General features: G+C 37.3%; 1 protein-coding gene across 8 annotated transcripts in view; it reads left to right on the top strand.

Moving 5' to 3' along the window:
* LOC124390811 (A-kinase anchor protein 13) overlaps positions 1-13,544 on the top strand; it is a 77,740-nt gene extending 64,196 nt beyond the window's left edge. For 7 of the 8 annotated variants that reach the window (XM_046856849.1, XM_046856855.1, XM_046856853.1 and 4 more), the window contains 14 exons: positions 1,223-1,348; positions 1,490-1,607; positions 3,399-3,650; positions 3,791-3,867; positions 4,360-4,541; positions 4,798-4,880; positions 4,990-5,172; positions 5,393-5,545; positions 6,087-6,148; positions 6,916-6,960; positions 7,406-7,456; positions 8,156-8,572; positions 10,020-10,335; positions 11,914-13,544. In XM_046856849.1, the coding sequence (XP_046712805.1) occupies positions 1,223-1,348; positions 1,490-1,607; positions 3,399-3,650; positions 3,791-3,867; positions 4,360-4,541; positions 4,798-4,880; positions 4,990-5,172; positions 5,393-5,545; positions 6,087-6,148; positions 6,916-6,960; positions 7,406-7,456; positions 8,156-8,572; positions 10,020-10,335; positions 11,914-11,972 (2,124 nt within the window). In that variant the 3' untranslated portion in view covers positions 11,973-13,544. The remainder of the gene's footprint in view (positions 1-1,222; positions 1,349-1,489; positions 1,608-3,398; positions 3,651-3,790; positions 3,868-4,359; positions 4,542-4,797; positions 4,881-4,989; positions 5,173-5,392; positions 5,546-6,086; positions 6,149-6,915; positions 6,961-7,405; positions 7,457-8,155; positions 8,573-10,019; positions 10,336-11,913) is intronic. The other variant, XM_046856851.1, reaches the window with a different exon arrangement.
* Positions 13,545-16,363: the final 2,819 nt, after the last annotated feature.

Genomic DNA, 16,363 nt, shown 5'->3' with positions numbered 1-16,363 from the left:
TTGCCACTCAGTAAATTTTTCTTTTGTTGTTTGTTTGTTTTGCACACCAGTCTGTATAAAATCCCAGAAGATCAGCAGTTTCGGAAATATACAATTCCAGCCCATCTGGCACCAGCAACCAGCGACCATGCTGCACTCAAAGTCACTGAGATCACAGAGAAAATCTGATTGGCTGATTGCATGAACAAGCAGGAGAGCTAAATATTTTCAGGCGTAGACCATTCGTAGACCATTAACTCAAATACGAGGAACAGTCATTAAACTAAGAGGTGCTTAATGATGCAATTGAAACATAGTATATTAAACACAGTGATTACAGTGATGTGGTGCAATTGATGGATTGGGATGCAGAAGACAGGCGAAATCATTGTAGCTATTTCTCTTACGAAAAAAAACAGCAGCTGCGCTACTACTTGCAGCTTAATTAAAGCAATTACAGAAAGATCACAACAAAATAAAGAAGGATAAATGAAGAAAAACGAGTAATGAGTGAGAGCGTCAACTGGCCCAGATGGAGAGACTGCAGAGTCGGATCATCCTTAACAGTCTGTAAGGTTATATGGGTTTTAAATCTATTGTATTAAAATTAAAATTATTCTTCACTTCTTTCATAATGATGCTCAGATGTTCAACGGTGTACCAACATTGATAGTTTCTTTAAAAAATATATATTACACATTTCCAGTTTATATTCTATATTCAGAATTCACCAAATCTTACTAGAGAGAGACTCAGTTTTAACTGCCATTTATTACCATCGATGAAGTATAGATGATAATTAGTCTTGAGAAATTTGCATCTCGTTAAAGGAAACTGTCATTTATTTTTTTCATCCCAAACTCTAAATATATTCAAATTTTCTGCCAAGATTGCTTTATCCTTTTGTAAACAATAGCATATATTGTAACATAAATTGGCATGCTGTTATAGGCGAATATTCAATGAAGGAATGTCCTGTGCTCTGTGAATGAGTGGTTACTACAGAAATAATTATTAGAATGAACGCATTAATATAAAGCTGTGTGTTCAGACGATGCTGCTGTCAGAGTTGCGAATGAAATCGTCATCAGATTCCAAGAATCAGACTGCATTGTGGTACAAAGTAGTATATTAGACTTGTTAATGGATTATTATAAATTGAACTCTTTTACCCATTTGCTCTAAAACAGGAAATTCTCTTTTCATAATCAGGCTTTTTTTAACCCTATAATATATGTTTTAGTTTTCGGGCTCCAATGCTGAAAGCATGAAGCAAGTTTATGGGACGTTCTGCAGCCATCACAATGAAGCAGTGAACCAGTACAAGGAACTACACAGCAAAGACAAGCGCTTTCAGACGTTTATCAGGGTAATCAATTCACTGGCTCACTTGTTTTTAGCTTTTTTGGCTCTGAGTGTTATTGCGGCAATTAACCGTTAACAGTTTTCACTAGCTGGGTTTTAATTAACATTTAAACTGTGCAACGTGTTTTTGCCTCGATCATTTCAGAAAAAGATGAGCAACAGTATCGTACGTCGACTAGGGATCCCCGAGTGCATATTACTGGTCACTCAGCGACTAACAAAGTACCCGGTCCTGCTGCAGAGGATCCTGCAGCACACTAAAGGTGAGTCTCTTTAACGCAGCTCGGAGACGTGGGGTTCATCCAGATGAGCAAGCATCACTAATGTCTTAGCTCAGAATCTTAACTCAAACCTTTCACCCATCCCCCGGCTCTGTGTTTAACTAGCACTGCAGTATTTCTCCCTCTCGAAACACTCGTGTCTAATAGACGGCTCTGCTGCTGTCCATATGAGGTGCTGTGTTTACACACTGCGCATTCTCCACAGAGCTGCACATCTGAAAGTGTTTGTGTCTCAAAAATTGCCTGAAGATGATTCAGAACATAATATTTTCTGGAAAAAAAAGTATTGCTCTAAAGTTTAAAGCTGACGAATTATTGTATAACAAAAAAAATAAATTCACACAAATAGTTTATTAGACAATTAATTTCAAGTTTTAAATTTCAAGTATTATTTGTCACAGAGGTCAGTGGCAATTGACAAACAAAAAATTATTGAGTGAGGCTACAGGCAAACTAAAGCACAGATAGTATATTAAACATTAAACAATAATGAACAGTAAAGAGAAAAAGGGGAAAAAATCTACAATTGAGGTATAAGAAAGTTATAATTATTTACAAATGTGTGCAATGGTGTATGTATATGCATTAAATGAATTACATGAATATTTACATATATGACAAATTAGCTTGAGGTATTTATATACAAAAAAATATGGAAGACGGAGTTGTCTTGCTTGTACATGCTTTTATATTACCGGCTTTAATTAAATCTGTACATTTAAAGTCTCAAGTCCTTAGGTATGTTTTTGACACTGAATTGGTAACAATCGAATAACCATGTTGCTGCTGTTAAAGAAAATTCCTCAACCCCTTCTGAGCGATCAGATCTGACAATTTAGCAGCGCTCTGATATAAATCACACTCCTCTCATCATTCACATTCAATATGAACGTTGGTCTCTCTGATTCTCCTAGAACACCGGCAACCGAAAATATAAGGACAAGGAGGTGTGTCCATTCACCTGTCAATTATGCTGTTTGCCACTGTAATTTATTAATTTGTCTGTAAATCTTAAGCTTTATTGGCGCATTGCTTAACCCAGAAACCTTGCATTCATTTAGTAAGATTTACTTTATTTTTGTATTAAAGTAGCAGTAAGTTTTTCGGAGGTTCTTACCTTTCTGTAAATGCACGAGAAAGCATATCAGGTTATGAAATCATCTGAAATTTGTATTTACATTTATGGCAATTGGCAACAGTACAACTGAGCTGTTATGGAACCCAGCCATTATGGATGCACAAGCCAGTGCACTCTTAGTGCCGGTCCCAAGCCCGGGTAAATGGGGAGGGTTGCGTTAGGAAGGGCATCCAGCGTAAAACATGTGCCAATGTGCAGAGGAGGGACATGAACTATATTGGTAGGAGAATGCTGAGGATGGAGCCACCAGGTAGGAGGAAAAGAGGAAGGCCAAGGAGGAGGTTCATGGATGTGGTGAGGGAAGACATGCAGGTAGTTGGTGTGAAAGAGGCAGATGTAGAGGACAGGGGGGTATTGAAACGGATGATCCGCTGTGGCGACCCCTATTGGGAGCAGCCGAAAGAAGAAGAAGAAGAAGACAACTGAGCTGTTATGGGGTTAAGATCCGTGCTCCAGGGCCCATGAATGGCAACTTGGATAGTCTGAGATTTAAACTTACAACCTTTGGATCCAAAGTCCAAAATCTTAACCGCTAAACCACCAAAACAAATTTGTCTGTTTGTTTAGTCATGTGTGTTTGTGTGTGTGTGTGTGTGTGTGTGTGTGTGTGTGTGTGTGTGTGTGTGTGTGCGCAGAGAACGAAGAGGAGTACGAGGACCTCACACAGGCTCTGAAACTCATCAAGGAGATAATAGGTGCTGTTGACAACAAGGTGAACGATCAGGAGAAGAAGAAGAAGCTAGAGGAGATCTATAACCGGACGGACAGCAGAACCATCACACGAATGAAGAGCGGTCAGATGTTTGCTCGAGAAGATCTGATTCGAGGAAGGAAGCTCCTTCATGACGGACCACTTCAGTTGAAAACCCCAGCAGGAAGACTAAAGGGTAAAAAAAAAGCTTCATGTTTCTCTACAGACGTATAAAGAAACATTGTTTTTGATATACCATGTGTATTTTAATATTGTTTTGTCCAACAGGTATGTATTTTAATGTCACTCTTTCTTTTTTTTTTAACACTGTGACAGATGTCCAAGCCTTGCTTCTCTCTGATGTCTTAATATTCCTGCAAGAGAAGGACCAGAAATATGTCTTTGCTTCTCTGGTATGTTTTATATAAAATATTAGGGTTATGATGTGATGATCACTTTGTCAGATTGTTGCCAGGCTGAATGCATTACCCAAGTTTTTCACCTTTTTTTTTTTTAATGCCACTTCTGTTCGTGTAATTTATAGACATTATGACTCAGTACATATTTCGTGTTTTAAAAAAAAATGTTTTTGGGGTTTTTTTATGAATAAAAAGGGTATTTTCTGCCTATAGCATTAGAGAATATACAGTGTTCATTATCAGCAAGCTATTGTGCAATGATGTATCATAGAAAAATAATAAACGAAAATTAATGATGAAATGTCATGTTATTGTGAAACCACACATTTATTGATCTATAATGTTTGTACCTTTCTCCCCTCCTCTATCTTTCTCTCCTGCTCCCTGCCTCCCTCTAACTCCGCCCACATCCTCTGTTCATTTCACTTAATTTTCTCTCTCGCTTGCTCTCTCTCTCTTTTTCTCCTGCATACTCACCATCCCCAGGACCAACGCGCCACTGTGATCCCCCTACAGAAGCTAATCGTCAGAGAGGTGGCTAACGAGGACCGGGGCTTCTTCATCATTGCAGTAGGCATCGCAAATCCAGAAATGGTGGAAGTTCATGCCACTTCGAAAGATGAGCGCAACACGTGGATGCAGCTTATCCAAAATGTTATGCATTCTAGGTAAGTACTAGCATATGCTTCTGTTCACTCACTTAAGGGGATGTGCTTTTGTATATATTTATCTGGATCATTGTTATTAAGATTAATAATTAGACTTTGGATATCACTGTTGTATTTTAAAGGGTACATATACATGCTTCTCATCCATTTACATTTGCATGCTTTTCACATATGAAAAGGTTGCACTGATTTTACAGAGCTAAAGCAATCGAGCAGGTCTGGATTGAATTCTTACAAATTGATTGAATGTTCACAGAGAAAAGGACGATGACGAGGGCATCCCTAGCGAAACGGAGGAAGATAAAAAGTTGCTAGAGTCCAAAGCGAAAGAGATGAGAGGTGAGGGGAAAAACACTACTGGTGTGGAATTTCAATGTACGTGTCAGTAAACATAGTGCTAGTTTATTATTATTTTAAGTTTGCTTCTATATTTTTTTTCTTCTCTTAGCGATGCTTCAGAGGAAGGATGATCAGATCCTGGCTCTCCTGAACGAGAAGATCAAGCTCTTCCATGACATGTGTGGCTCTGGATCAAGTGAAGACACGGCTTTGGCCATCAGGATGCTGTTCAGGGCCTCGAATAATGACATGCTTAAGGGGGAGAATCTCATGAAGGAAGCAATTCGAGAAGGTACGTGACACTTTATAGAGAACTTCAACAGAAAGATTTTTTGCATATTTTTTGTATTTGTATTATTATTATTTATTTATTTTTTTACATGAAAGCTGTGTCCCTCGTGGCGTCATTAGGACTCATTTCCACCACTAAATGTCAAGCAGGACTTCTTGGTAACTCATTTAATGTAATGCTGTTAGTGATGCTGGTGTCTCTCTGGGTTTGTGTACTGTAGTGGAGATGTTGCAGACACTAGTCCACAGTGGTCTGGGAGGAGCCATAAACCAGCAGGGGGCCACTGATCCTGGGCCCACGGCCCCTGTGCTTCTGCCTCGTAGATCCGAGACTTTCGGAGGCTTCGACAGCCACCAGATGAACAGCTCGAAACGTGAGGGCGTGTTTCATGTTTGTGTTTTGATATTGTGGAAAATTTCTAGAAAAATAAATATATTAGACAAGCCTTATTTGGCTGTATTTTTATATTAACATTTTGTTCTAATCTTTATTTATTCAATATTTTATTCTTTTTGAAATGTCAACAGGAATCTAATGACAATTGGAATGAAGTTTCTAGTAAACATTTGAATGGCTTTTATTAGTAGAGCCCCTCCCTCCAAAAAGAACACAATCTTTTATATTAACATTTAAGTCATCTGCCTAATTTTTGGCAAATTTCTTTACTAAATAAATCTGTACTGAAGCAGTTACACTGTTGTTGCTGGCATCGCTGTCTCCTGTTTACAGCAGCAACAACAAAATGTTGCCATGTCTGCTGCAGTTCTATGCTAATTATATTCACCAGTGGGGAAATTTTCCTAAACGAACAGCAACTGTCTGTGTTTCTCATCTGATCAGCTTTGGTGCAATAGAATCTACATCCAAATGTTTAGTCTGTCTCAGCTTTGTCTAATGTATGTCTGGCTCCTCAGATGGAGATAAAGAGGAGGTCGAGGACCTGAGGAGGACAGAGTCTGACAGCATTCTAAAAAAGGTATGGAGATCAAAATGTAGTTTGTCCAAAATCTTATTGGTCAAAACATATTTTGTTTGGAAACGATTTTATAGGAAAAGAATCAGAATGTGACTGATGTGGTGTTACTGTTAACACCCAAAAATTGATTACTTTTAAGTAGCTGTGTGACCCAAAGGGATTTAGTTCTCTTATACAACACCAATTGACTTATACAACATCTCAACTGAACATCTTCTGTGTCTATGACAAAAAATTAAGTTGAAAGTCTTAAAATTAAAGGTCAGAACTGGCTGTTGTGGAAACGTTATAGAAAACAATTATACCTTTTTTTTTTTTTTTTTACATTTGTTTATTATTTGGATTAGACTATACTGTAAAGATGTGCATGCGGCTTTCCTGTAAATGAGCTGATAGTGTAGAAATAATCATGTACACTCAACTAATCAGATCGTAGAATGCGATACAAGATGCGATAACAACTCATAAATGCTGTTTCACCTCAGGGGCAATTTTCATACATTAACTTAAATACATTCCTCTAGTATTTAATCATATTTTTGATAACAAGTTGGGTATGATTTTGTGGTCCTGTGCATCTGCCCTATGAATAAGTGTATGTGTGGAGGTTAATAAGTGTCAGTTAAAAGGCTGTAGGAGGCACCATGGCTGTTTAGAGCTCGTAATGAGCAGCACAGCACTGAGCTCATGGCCACTTGGCTCTAGAGTCAGGCTGATTAAAGAAGTGTCTCAGCTGGACTCCACTCTCTGCTTTGTCTTCTTCACAGGGGGGAAACACCAACCTGCTGCTCGTGCTGAAGAGGAACAGAGAGGTAACGCCCCTGAACATGCTTTAGTCTCAATGAACTGTGTTATCAGTAGTCAATAGCTGCTGGATTTAGCTGCTAGCTATTTGTTTAGCTCTGGTGTTGTCCTTGCCTTGGCTTTAACAGGAAATTGAATCAAGCCATCACAGGATTAATCAAAATCTTTTATTTGTAGACCTTTTTTTAGTTTTAAAGTGTACAGTAACTATCATATTGATATAACAAATAAACGGCACGTTTTAATACAAGCGTCTCGACCGAGTAATAGCAGAAATTTTTATTTTTTTACACAAAATTGTTTCAGCCCCAGTGATTAGTGAGATCACAGTGTTTGCAAACACATTAAGAGATGTTAAGACCCCTTTCCTACCTGCCGTGGAGTGTGGAGTGTGAAGCAGTGCTCATGAGAATGTCAGTGGGATTAACGTGTGATGTGATTGTGTTTGTACAGCAGGTCCTGAGCAGCGTTACACATCTCCATGATCTCCTCAGTTCACTGCAGGTGTGTGTTCACTAACTATCTATCTATCTATCTATCTATCTATCTATCTATCTATCTATCTATCTATCTATCCATCTATCCATCCATCCATCCATCCATCCATCCATCCATCCATCCATCCATCCATCCATCCATCCATCCATCCATCCATCCAGTCGTTTACTTAATTTCTAAATGAGCATTTTAAAATGTATATTTAAAAAGCATTTATATTACCTGAATAGACAGTTTTTTAACAAGTATTACAAATAAACAAGTATACTGCAAAGAATGTATCTGTGTTCCCTGCACTCATTCGTCTCCTTTTATTAAAAATTAAAATTTAACAATGTAATATGTTTATAAGTTATTGGCTCAAAATTTTAAATATGCCTTATAGTTTCCTGCCATATTATTATTGACTTTGAGTTAATTGGTTTTGTTTTACTCTTGAACAACTATTGGTGCATAATCAATCAGTGGCTTCACATTTTGGCTTTGGACCAGAATAATTTAAAGCTTAATTTAATTTACAAACATTTAATATTAAAATGAAATATAAGCAGTGCAGTTTTGCACACGCAAGCACTATCTCACCCCGACAAGTTATTAAGTTTAAGATCAAATAGGACATTTTTAAATAAATCATACAGGTGCTTTGCAAAAAAATCTAAGACGGATTTATTAAAAAACGGCTCTACGTGTTTGTGTATTTTCCAGGCTGTGGTGGTTCAGCAAGACACCTTTCTGGAGGAACAGCGTCAGGCTCTTAGCGAGCGTCCCTCCTCACGCCCTTCGTCTCGGCCTCCATCTCTAGTCGAGCAGGAGAAGCAGCGCAGTGCAGAGCGCCAGCGCCAGGAAGCTGCCGCTCATGCTGAGGAGAGGAAGCGCAGAGAGAGGGAATGGGAGACACGAGACAGAGATCTGAGCAACCGAGAGCATCTTCTTAACGCCAAAGAGGAGGAGGCGCAGAGGAGGCGCTCCGAGATAGAGGACGATCAGCGGGAGCTGCAGACCAGAAAGGAGGACTACCAGAAAGACCTGGAAAGACTCAGGGACTCTCAGAGGAGGCTGGAGAGAGAGAAGGAGCAGATGCAGAGAGAGATGGAGATGCTGGAACAGCTCAGGGAGAAGGAGGTGAGCCTACACACCAAATCGAAAAACAACCCTAGTTGAAAAAAGTGTTAGTTACATTGTACCTTCTACATATTGCAATGAAGAAGTTAGTAAGAGAGTCAGCAGCTCTCAGTTTCTAGATCAGTTCATTGCAAGCAAAGTTTAATCTTCCACATCTTCATTTGATTTATATAGATTTATTTAACTGGCTTCTCTGAAATCACCCATAATAAAAAAAACTCATTAAGAGTGATTTCCAATATTTTACATATACTTTAAAATTTATGTAGTATCAAGTTTTTGGAAAACTGACACTAAACATTTAGCACATGTCACTGTAAAAAAAATACTTTAATGAAGATAACAAATAAAACGCTACCATTATGAGTCCAATATTTTTACAAGATGATGATGGCTGCTTTTCATTCTAGATGAAGAACAGCGTTTTTTTTGCACAGAATTATCAAATGCACATCATGTGATTAGCTATAATCCGTGCTAATAGCATGACGACGTTTACTTTCAATCTAGAATAATGTTAAAATTGGAACCATGTACAATAGTATGATAATAATGTATTTGTTCTAATGCATTAACCGTTTAATAGTAACAGCTTATAAAGAAAAACGTGTATGGCAGATGTTCCACGTAATCTAGTAATAAATGGATTTTTAAGAACGTGCTGTTTAAAACACTAAATGATCATTGATGTAGCAGCATTTTTCTGTTAGGAGACAAACACTTTGCAACAGCCATGGTGCTTTGCAAAATTGATGACATGAAAAATTTTGGAACAGAGGAGTTCATGCTTTATGGTTACTTTGTGAATTGACAAGCTGAGTGAGTGAGAGAGAGAGAGAGAGAGAGAGAGAGAGAGAGAGAGAGAGAGAGAGAGAGAGAGAGAGAGAGAGAAACAGTGAATAGCAAGGTTTGTGAATAAGAATTAAATTGTCTCTCAGAAATTCCACACCATTAATCATTGGGGAAATACTGTGGTATAAGTGGAATAATAACACACACTACATCATGCTGTTATCTGAAACTAAACAGAAAATATGAAATAATTTTTTTGTATAACAGTGTGTGTGATACTGTTGTGTGATTCAGTTCATTTTTCAATTTTTCCCAGCATGCTAAGAAAAATAATGCGACATTTCATGTGAATATTGCAAATATTTTATAACCTGCAATGAATTACTCATGATATTTTGAAATGTTAATATAATTCACACACTAATGAACAAAACACTAGTTAATATTTCAAAAATCAAAAAAGCTGCAGGTAAATGGTTATAAACTTTTCAAAAAAATGAACGGCTTCTTACTGTAGTTAAATGTTTTTTACCTTTATATTATATACATATTTGTAGAAATAATTTGCATAAAACACGTATGACACACAGTCATGGAAACACACCAACAGGCTAAAAGAACGGATTGTGATTATTTTGGGTTGCATGTCTTCTAGAAGCGGCTGAGCCGGACTCTCTCAAGCACGTCCGAGGACTCATTAAACATTCCGAGCAGCAGCTCTTTGGAGCAAGAGAAGAAGCAGGAGAAGGACGAAGGCGAGCAGTCCAGCAGTACAAAAAAGAATTCTCTCTCCAGAATAGACTCCAAACAGAAAGGCCGAAACCTCAACGCCTTCAATCCTTTTGCTCCTAAAGCCGTGAGTGCGGAGGGGCAGAAACAGATCCCCAACCGCCTTTTGCAGCTCACCAGGCCAAAAGAGAAGAAAGACAAGAAGAAAAAGAAAAGCAAGAGCAAGCCCACTCAGGAAGCAGGTAACATTGTTAATCCGGTAAATGAGCCAGACTGATCGAGACTGATCGAGACTGATAGAGTATAAATCATCTGATTAACCCACATGTTCTGTTCACCACATAATAATCAACATCTTATTGATGCAAACCATCTGCTTACACAGTGCAGCAATAAAAAGTCGAATGTTTATCTTATTATTTATGGGAAAACAGCCTCAGAAGCTATTCACATATTTGAGGAGTGTATACAGATGGTGGGAATGTTAGAGCAACATAACAGAAGCAGAATAGAATCTTGTGCTATGGAACCATGTTATACAAAAAGCTAATTACCTCATAAATCAATATATAAATAATACATAATATTGTAAATAATCTTGGAAGGCACTTTCAAAAGGATCAAAACTTGGTAACAATTTCTACCAAACGTTTACAGTATTTATCATAATTATACCTGGTCTTGGGAACAATTCCACATAAACCTTTTATCAACACTAAAAATGTGCTGTAAATAATTTCATTATGAATAGGTCCATTTCGATGTTACGCAGTGTACTAATAATAACCTGTACATAATTATAAAGCAAATTAAATAATAATATTATAAAACATTGCAAGCATTTTAATTAAATAGCTATATTTAATTAAATAAAATATATCATACTGCTTCAAGTCAATACGTTAATTTATTCTTTGCTATATATTTTAAGAAACTATATATTTTCCAGTTTATTATATAAAGGCAAAGGTTTTAAGTCCTTAATGTAGAATATACCAAAGGTACATTACAAAGTATTTGTTTTTCCCTCTAAAACAGAAGAATGTATGGACCGGTACGTTATGTAGTGCTTGTTTAACCTTGAAGAAACATGAAGCCATGCACTCCATACAGTATATTTGTCCTTGTTATGTTGTTTGAAAGCCGTCAGTGGTAAAAAGTTAATTCAAATCAAACACCATGCTGGTGCAAGTTTGTACAGGTCATTATTATTTAGAAGGAATTTTGGCATTATAATAAATAGTAATACTTTAACTACATTTCACTATTTTATTTTTATTATTTAGTGCAATTTTTAAACTTCTTACAAGGAATCCTTACAATGAGAAAATAAAATTGGGAACAAAAATGAGAAATTTTTAAATATTGTTTTGTAAGCATCATTTCATCAACATTTCCATCCCCAACCCCCTACTGAAATACTGTGGATATAAAAATATGTAAAGACCCTGAAATTCAACCAAACCATTGTCATTATTTTTTAGATTAGATTAGATAAGATTCAACTTTGTCATTGTGCGGAGTACAGTAAAGAGCCAATGAAATGCAGTTAGCATCTGACCAGCAATGTATATAAATAAATCGATTATAAATATACAAATATACATATGTATATACAATACACGTATTGTAGGAGTGCAACGATGCAATTGTACATTACAAATAATACCGTATAGGGTTCAAATGTTAAATATAAAGATAGGATAAAGAGAAACACAGAAGAGAGGAGACATTTGATCGTTAGAAATATCTATAGGTTTAATGCTAAAGAATTCTTTTTTTACAAAGTCTATAAAGGTCACCTCTGTCCTTTTCTCCAGAATCCCATCTGCTGCCACTGACAGAGCCTCCACTGGAAGGAGAGATTTTCTTCTGCTGATTTGGCCTTCGCAACTCGTAACTCCCTCGTTCTCTAAGCTATCTGCAGCGGCTGAATGTAACTCAGTGCAGGACGCCTGCCAAAGTGCCCGCGCCGTGTCCCTGGCACGCTCCGGCACGCTAATTGGACTGAATTTGCCCTGAAATATTTCCACGTCCTGCATATGTGTCGCGTACACGCGGGACATGTTTCTGTATGTGCAATTCGCAGAGTGAATCCCCTCTGGATGTTACACACTCACACTTCAGCAGTCTGACCACGATATGAATAGCGCCCCAGAAATATATATATATCCTGGAAGGCAAAATACAAAAAGGATTCAAACATAACTCCCTTTTATTTATTCCAAGCAGTCAAACCTATTGTGTGTAATTACACCAAAAAGTTCACGAGAAGAGATTTGAATTCAATAAGGCACTTTATAGACCTCCGGTGACAATCAGCATAGACATTATTAATCCAAGACTATTACAGAGATCTAATATACTCACCAACTGGTATAACTTACATTATGACGTATCACATCGTGTGATATTAAATACTGTGGAGGTCCTGCTGACATTCTAGACGCATTTCTGGCAAAACAAGACTAAAAAAAGTCAAACTGTAAATATTGTAGAAATTAAAGAAATGAAATGACCTGCTGGACAGGGAGTGTGTGTGTGTGTGTGTGCACAGAAAATTGCAACACTCACTAAAAACTGCATCAACTTCACATTCACACCACTAGGCACAGAGCCCAACAATCGCCACAACCACTTTTATTTACATCATGTTTTTATTTTCTTCTTAAATAATACACCTAAATGTTTTACACAGATACATTTCAGTCAAATGGGTTTATTCAATCCGCTTTTGTAGGCTTTGATTGGATCCATTCTTCATAATTCACACATTGACTTAATGTCTGTGCCTCAAGCACAGTCAAGCTGTTGCTTTTTGTTTGTTTCAGCTAGCACTCGCTTGCACTGAATGAATCGACCCAGCAGGAGGTGACAAAGAGTACTGTGCTGTTTATCATGAAGAATGGTCATATACCAATGTGTGTGTGTGTATATGGCTCAAGAACTGCACTCTGATAGGAGAAAATGGTCCTTGTACACAAAAAGGGAAATCTTTTTTTTCCCTTTATAGCCTTATAAAATTGAGAACGTATGCAGTTTAAGTTCTGGCAGCACTTTTGTGTGGGATCAAACAGGAAAAACACAAAATCAGGCAAAGTATTTATAATTGCTCATCAAAGTCAGATTGTGTAGCATTAACTAATTATTAAAATGCACTAAAGAACAATGCAGCATTTTCTCAGGAGTGCAAACCTTTTGTTAATACAAACAAAAACAAAGTAAGAAATATTCAGTACTTGAAGGTACAGTATTGTTTTCTTGCTGAATTGTGTAAAGGGACAAAACTAAGACTGTATATAATTTGTGAAACTGTATAAGAAAAAGCAGATGTTTTTTTTTAAATATGTTTCACTATTTTGTAAAAATACTTTATTTATCATTGACTCTTTATTTGGGGGCAAAAATATAATATTGCCCTTAAAATAATTAAAAACCGATAATGAATTGCTGTGATTCTCTCTTTACTTCTAATGCATATACCTTTATAATAATTCTATAAAATCCTTCTTTAAATCAATTGTTCATGCTCTAAATTATATGAAAGTGATAAACTTTACTTAGGCTCAGTTTTGGTGTGTACAGTCCAGTTCAAGCTGAAGGTTGTACTCTGGAATACCTCATGACATGAAGGTTATTTTTTCATGAGATGATTTGATATTACAGGATACTAAAGTTTTGAGCATGTGGGAAAATCATTAAATTTGTGGCCTCCATTGAATTATTTAATGAGCGTCACATTGAGAACCGAGTTAATGTGACACAGGGTAATGGATCAGTATATCACGTCAAATCACAGATTAACGGTTATTATTTTCATCATTAATCTTCATGTTTGGTGTTCTTTGGCCACAAAAGTGTTATCATTCTGATCAATTACACTACTCTGTGTCCATGGAATAGATTTCCAACAAAATCTGGACCCATAATAGAATCATTCTGGACAGTGGACAGACAGTAAATACACGATTAGTTCAGGAAGCTGCAGGCGTTAGGCAAGAGGATCACATTTGTATGTGTAAGTGAATGTGTAGAATGATATTTATAAGTTTTGCACTGATAATTAAAGGCAATGAAATATACAGAGTGAAAGACAGAGGACATACTGGTGGGTATCAGAAAGTTTGGAGATTAGCTCTGTTTACATAAAAGTACTTCATTGATCTACATTTAAACACTATTACCCTTAAAATAGTCCCCTCACACAGCAATACAGCGCTCCCAGCGTTCCTGCCACTTCTGGAATGTGTCCTGGAAGTCTTCTTATCGAAGCGTGTCAAGCACCTTCTGCTATTTTGGTGTCCTTTCAGATGGATCTTCATCTTTGGGAAGAGGGTGAAGTTCACAGGAGCCAAATCTGGCCAGTAGGGTGTGTGCAGAAGTGAGATCATGTTGAACTCACGTGTGAGGGGAGTTGGTGGGTGTACATATACATATATACATATAGCAGAAGTCATATATTATTAGTCTACTAATATGCAGTTTACGGAAAGCTAGCTAATAAAATGACAAAGGAACCAGTAACATTTACAGCATTCAGCAGACACCGTTATCTAGTGACTTACAACTGAGCAGTTGAGGATTAAGGGCCTTGCTCAAGGGCCCAGCAGTAGCAGCTTGGTGGTCTTGGGATTTGAACCTATGACATTTTAATCCAGTGTCCAATGCCTTAACCTCTGAGCTACAACCTTCCTTGTTTAGAGTTTACATTTACAGCATTTGGCAGATGCTCTTATTCAGAGAAACTGACAATGATCTCATTTATAAAAACTGACCAGTTAAGGGCCATGTTGGTTGGGGCAGGGATTTCATGAGCTTCTGATCAGACATCTAACATTTTAATCAGTGAGCATTGAACCACCTCTCAAATGTAGTCATAAAGGAGCAAAATGTAGGATCTGATATCATTTCAGAAGCAGAATTTAATAGACTTGGTGCACAAAACACCACACTGACTTCATTTTGTCCATTATCTCTGGGTGTTTTAACTTACATGGGCGATTCCACTGAATATTTCAACGATATTACATTTTACAAATGTGTATAAAATAAAAACAAGAGACCTTTACAAACCACTGGGTTTAGGCATCTCCAAAACTGCAGCTCTTTTGGGGTAGTAGCAGAATCTAGTAGCATCTGCAGTAGTCAGTATCTATCAAAAGTGGTCCAAAAAAGGAACAGTGGTGAACTGGCAACAGGTGCAGCCAAGGATCACTGAAGAAGTTAATGGTGTTAATGCTCGATGGGTTGGGACTGTTTTGCCAGCAAAAGGGGGACCAACACAATATTTGGCAGGTGGTCATAATGTTATGCCTGATTGGTGGTCATAAGGTTATGCCTGGTCGGTGTTTCTTCTACAGCATTTAACATTTCCTCTCATCCCTGACCACAATACAATTCACCTTAAAATACTACAAAAGGTCTTTTAGGATTCATCCATTATTTATTATGAAAATAATAATAACATCACACACACACACATACTAGACACGTTTCAGTCTATTACTGACTCAACCACATTCACATTCACCCCTATAAAGCATCTGAACATCTGGAATGTTCCACAAGCCCCATGTTTAACAATTGTATTAGGATTTTCGAAAGATCATGGGAAGCAGAAGAGCAAACTCTCTCTTGTTGTGTCTTTATTGTCATTGCTATTGTGATATTGCCAGACCACATTGAAGTCCACATTAGATGAACAACCTATGAAAAAATTCAAATTCCTGTGAATATGCAGTTTATGTATTATAACTTAATGTACTCGTGCCAGTAGCATAGGTAATAATTTACCACTTATTCTGTACTAATAATATGATTTACATAAAAGTCAATAAAAGTATTTTATTTCCAACCCTGTTGAGCCATTTAAGAGCAGCAGCATGCATCTAGTGCAATTTTGGAAAATTATTTTAATTTAGAATAATATGTGGGAAACGATACCACGTATTGAAATCTTCTTTCTGCTGATAAATTGCTGTTGTAGAGCTGCAAACCTGAAGGTTGTGTTTGTGACGGTAGAATGAGATGCTGCATTGCCCAAATGTTTGTGAATTTCATTGCCAGTTCCAGCTCTGCCTGTGTGCTCTGTGTGTGTAAAGGGCTTGTTCCAGGGCCCTGTCTGTGTACTTGGTGTGAGTATACAGTGCTTGTTCCAGCTAAGTCTGTGTGCCTGGTGTGTGTCAGCAGCTGCTGGCTCTGTAGAGGAGAGCGCATCGGCCAACTGTTCTGTAAAACCTGTTGCTACGGTAACAGTCCATCTCGAGCGCA

Source organism: Silurus meridionalis, chromosome 9 (genome assembly GCF_014805685.1).
Source record: "Silurus meridionalis isolate SWU-2019-XX chromosome 9, ASM1480568v1, whole genome shotgun sequence".
In the NCBI taxonomy this organism is placed as follows: domain Eukaryota; kingdom Metazoa; phylum Chordata; class Actinopteri; order Siluriformes; family Siluridae; genus Silurus; species Silurus meridionalis.
The sequence above is the reverse complement of the archived record's forward strand: the minus strand, read 5'-3'. Positions and strand labels throughout refer to the sequence as shown.